The sequence below is a fragment of the Diadema antillarum genome, unplaced genomic scaffold (assembly GCF_040938485.1).
Source record: "Diadema antillarum isolate AM-2024a unplaced genomic scaffold, OU_Dant_1.0 seq00001549_RagTag, whole genome shotgun sequence".
NCBI lineage: Eukaryota > Metazoa > Echinodermata > Echinoidea > Diadematoida > Diadematidae > Diadema > Diadema antillarum.
Genome location: NW_027272278.1, coordinates 250261 through 254771, shown reverse-complemented (window position 1 = coordinate 254771; position 4511 = coordinate 250261). Strand labels below are relative to the sequence as shown.

Genomic DNA, 4511 nt, shown 5'->3' with positions numbered 1-4511 from the left:
TGTGCATTTTCTTCAAAATTGATTTCACAGGGGTTGAATGTTAACAAACTCTGCTTTTTGTTTGTATTTTTTTTTTGTCGATTGGTGTTTTTATTTTTCAGGAAATGATTAGATGAATGTTCTTTTTTTAAAAGATCATTATGAGCTTTATCTATAACTCTCCATACGGTTCACCTCATTCGTATATCAATGCTAGGATTTTCAAATTTCTTCAATTTCTCTCTTATAGGTAGGTTTGAACAAAATTCAACTTACTCTATGTTTACTTATACTTATTCTATGTTTTGAATCATTGGAATCCCTACAGTCTAGAACTATAGAACTGGTGAAATCTGGAATGCAATTGTTATTAATTCGCGAGTTCATCCGAGATTCGATGAAGAAAAAGACGCGTTTACTGTGGGATGAACTCACAGACGAAAGGTCGCTTTTCGTCACAGTTGAGATCATTGAGCTTGTAGCCGTTGAATTCCCCGCAGTCCTCGTCCGGTCCCCACCAGTCCTTGTGGTTATTCGGCTCTCCCGAGTTCCACATATTACTGGACTTGCTAAGCGACCCGCCGAAACCGGTCCACTTGTACTGGCCTTCTTTGGATCTATCGTTCAGCCCGGTCCAGACCCATGGCATGCTGGATTTGCCGTACTCGGACTTGAGAAAGTCCCGTACCGTGGCCATCTCTGTCAACGAGTCCAGCGAGATGAGATGCCCGCCGAGACCCGAGCAGGTATCCCTTGCGCTGGTCCAGGTCTTAGAGTCGCTCCGGTAAATGTAACAAGACTGTCGCCCAGGTGCCCGAGCCGGCCATCCATTGGGGCAATTGAATGCAAGAAGCAAAGGAAGGGGCAATTGTTTTAGGATATAATGCACTCGTAAGTCTTAATAAAGTATTTCTCCCATAAATGTATTATTACAGCTAATCACATGAAACTTTGGTCTTTTGTGAATATGCATTCACACTGGTTAACACAACGAATGTAATAAGGCTTTTGTTGTTTTTGTATTTCGTGAGGATGTATAAGTTTTCTTAGAATTTAATGAAAAAAAAAAATCATGAACAATCCGAAAATGTTATTTAAGTTATGAAAGTCGTTCCCTTGTGTTGTATTCTGTAAGGAAGAAAAGTGAACATATAAACATATAAAAAAAAGAGATTTCGCTGTTCTTTCTTTTCTTTTATACCTGAGCACGTGCTGAGAAGGAGATATTTGTTTACATTTAAGATTTTGACAACAACTTTTCTATTACCGGTACATGATCGGCTTGACGCTTCCAGTCTACATCAAATAGACCTAAGAGGGCGTAGTTTTTATGTCTCCTGTGGACCCTGTGTCCAGTCCATTTTTTAATCAAAATAAGAAATGTTTACTACAATAAAAAAAAAAATAAACATGCACAAAAAAGAGATGGTTATATCGGTTATCCATAACAAAAGGACAGAAATATACTCTATGTGATAATATAATGTGATCGTACCCATATCACACACAAAAAAAAAAATGGACAAAAAGTCGCACCTTTATATTTTACGTGAGGACTCAAAAAGGTGAAATGGGTCATCCAAGCCAATGTTTAGTATTTCTTATATTTTCTGAAATATATATCCTTCTTCTACAATATTCTTTAGTTTGATATCATGATATAAAATGGAAAGTGTGTTTTCAGCGGTTTTTCTACCCTTTTTTTTGGGGGGGGGGGGGGCAGTAGAATGATCAGTTATGTCTTAAGCCCCTTTTCGTTTCTCTCATCTCGTTTGAAGCGATTTCGAGATATTCACGTTTAAAGTTTAGACGTCTGCCGTTTTACATAGAATGATTAACATAACTTGAAATTGTGTTCTATAACAAAAAAGAAGCTTATATCTTTTATCTAACTCAAAATACATGCTCATTGCCACATATTTGGAGAATTTCCGATTTTTTTTTTAAGATGTAGATCTGCCTTATCATGAAATTCTCGTAGATTGTGTACAAAGATTGCGTACGGATCGGAACTTTTCAATTCAATCAATTCAATTCAATTCAATTCAATTCAATCATAGTTTATTTCCAATCAACGAAAATCAAAACATAGTACAAAGTTTACATGTCTTGAAAAAAAAAATATAAAGTATCAATGCTAATGCCTAGACACTGTTAATTGAACCGCGTGTACCGGGAAAATATGACAAGGACAACACACTCGTACACACATTCATTATTACCCACACACATAGAAGACGTGAGACAGTATCGAGAAGAGAGAAGACGATAACAATACAAGTCTACGAAGAACAAAGACAGGAAAGGAAGAGGAGAGAAGAAGGAAGAGAGGTCTGCATACAGAACACGCCAAAACTTGAGATACCTAGTTCTGCCAGCCGCTCAAGCTGCCTCAATGAAGGAGTACGATCAGGCAAAACTACGTAATTATAGCAGTTAGGCCCTATATACCTGATACTTATATCAAGTTACGTAGTTCTGCCAGCTCAATGACTTCATTTTTACCCCATAACCTTGGTATTTCAGATTTTCATTTTAAAAATTAAAAAGAGTAGTAACATCATAATTCAACATATCAAGCATGATGTCATGAAAAACTCACTAAGTCCAAAAGAAAGGTCAAAATATCGGGATACGTAGTTCGGCCTAAGCACGGCCGAGGAGATGTAAGGAGTCTTGTTTGAACAACTTTATATATATACATATATATATATATATATATATATATATATGAAGAGTTTGTTTGCAAAAACCGATAAGTCCATATTTGCCAAATGGAGATATTTGCGATTAAAGGTCAAGAAAAATAATGAGAATAATAAGAAAATTTTTGCTTCTTTTGACCATAACTTCAAAAATATACCTTTATATGTAGTGACCAATATATCATTTAAAAGGTATTATTTTGTACTTTATGACAGTGATCGTACTTCAAAATCTTCAAAAATGGACTTATCGATTTTTGCAAACAAACCCTTCATATATTTATATATATCCCCACAAAATGACGTTATCATAAACTTGAAGGAAATTGCAGATAACTTACAGTACGAACAGGTTTCTGCGAGAGTGTACAGAGCACTCGCTGCGTCCTTATTTATTTGCTCTGTCCGACAGAGGGCGCTCCCGCAGCAAAGGAGGAACGTCAGAGAGACGATAAGATACTCTCGCAACACCATAGTTTTCTAATGGTTGACGTAATGCTGCTGTGGAATAAAGGCGATTGGATATAGACATAAATTGATTAAAAAAAAAAAAACGTTTTGCAAAGTACTAAATTAATTCTGTCCTCTACAGCATTGTATCCGGCAAGGATATGATTATTAGGAATTCTGAAAATTGAATGGGAATATTATTCAATTCATTTTGCAAAGGAAAATGCTATACGACATTATGGTCTCATTGCATTATAATATTTTCAAAGCAGCCATGTTCGAAATTCGTAGAAAGTTGCTTTGCTATATACGAAAAACCTTACCCTTTTCTCTGCTAACGGCAATGTATTATAGTTGGCATGCACAGAAGCATGTATTAATTAAGATTGAACAATTTTAAAGCAATGTTTTGATAATATTTACCAGATAATAATTATTTTCAATCAATGCCGAGGCATTATTTGTACCTAACGAGGTAAGAGTGGAGGGCTACTTTTAGATCTGACAACGTGCGGATGCGGCTGCTGTTGCATTTACAAGTGAGCCATCCCTCCATACGTCCACTGTTGAGCAGTAATTATCTATCCTTTGAAAATATGAAACGTCATTAAAATATCTGTTTTGTTTTGTTTGTTTTTTTAGTTTGCAATGTCAAATTGTTCAAATAAAATGTCAAAGTTCCTGAAAGGAACATGTAAAAAAAAAAATCTAAGCTCATAACGGAAGCTGGGTTGGATAAAATGAATTCGCGAATTCGCGAATTGCCTGATTAGTTAAGATGTCAAGTGACTTACCTTTTGATATTAAACGGGTATCAGTAACCACAATAACCAAATCTCTTGATCCTCAGCCGCTAAGCTCTCTGTATGGTCTCCTCGAATCCGCATTCTACGTATTATATATCAATGAAACTGTCTTCTCTGAAGGGAAAAAACTGGCAAGAATCGATGTAATAAAGGAGTAGTTAGATTAAAAAAAAACCCACTATTACATAAACAGGAGGGTAGAAAGAACAAAATTTGATCAAACTGTCATTTCGTTTTTCATCCTTGCATAGTCAAGAGAGATAATGTTTGTTAAGGTCAAGTCGTTCGTAAATGATTGAGTAAGTGTACAATATAAACGAGGTATTGAGTCTTTATAGACGTATCGATTTTTTCCATCTACTTCAACGTTCGTCTTCGTAAAATCGCTGACATGCAATCAATGAAGATGCGAATGATAATGAAGAATACGTCTAAAGCTAGATCAGTGGTAACGTTTCCATCGTTACTATTCATTCAGGCCGTTTAAAGAACACTACACAGCAACCTGGTCCAAAATGAAACAGCAATGGATAATTATTTATATTTCTTTCCATCTCTTACTGAAAGCCCA

General features: G+C 35.7%; 1 protein-coding gene across 1 annotated transcript; it reads right to left on the bottom strand.

Annotated features, from left to right (window-relative positions):
- Nucleotides 1-394: 394 nt before the first annotated feature.
- Nucleotides 395-3999, bottom strand: LOC139710631 (snaclec stejaggregin-A subunit alpha-like). Its single transcript, XM_071622554.1, has 3 exons — nt 3929-3999; nt 3031-3182; nt 395-827 (listed from the first exon to the last, which is right to left on the bottom strand). The coding sequence occupies exons 2-3, from the start codon at nt 3156-3158 to the stop codon at nt 395-397; spliced, it is 561 nt and encodes a 186-aa protein (XP_071478655.1). The 5' UTR covers nt 3159-3182; nt 3929-3999.
- Nucleotides 4000-4511: the final 512 nt, after the last annotated feature.

What these genes read in the sequence shown, in the direction of transcription:
- LOC139710631 (XM_071622554.1), bottom strand. Translation starts at nt 3,158, where the DNA reads ATGGTGTTGCGAGAGTATCTTATCGTCTCTCTGACGTTCCTCCTTTGC. An exon ending in ACTCTCGCAGAAACCTGTTC is followed by an intron (nt 828 to 3,030) that starts GTACTGTAAGTT and finishes TCCTTTGCTTCT; the next exon opens with TGCATTCAATTGCCCCAATG.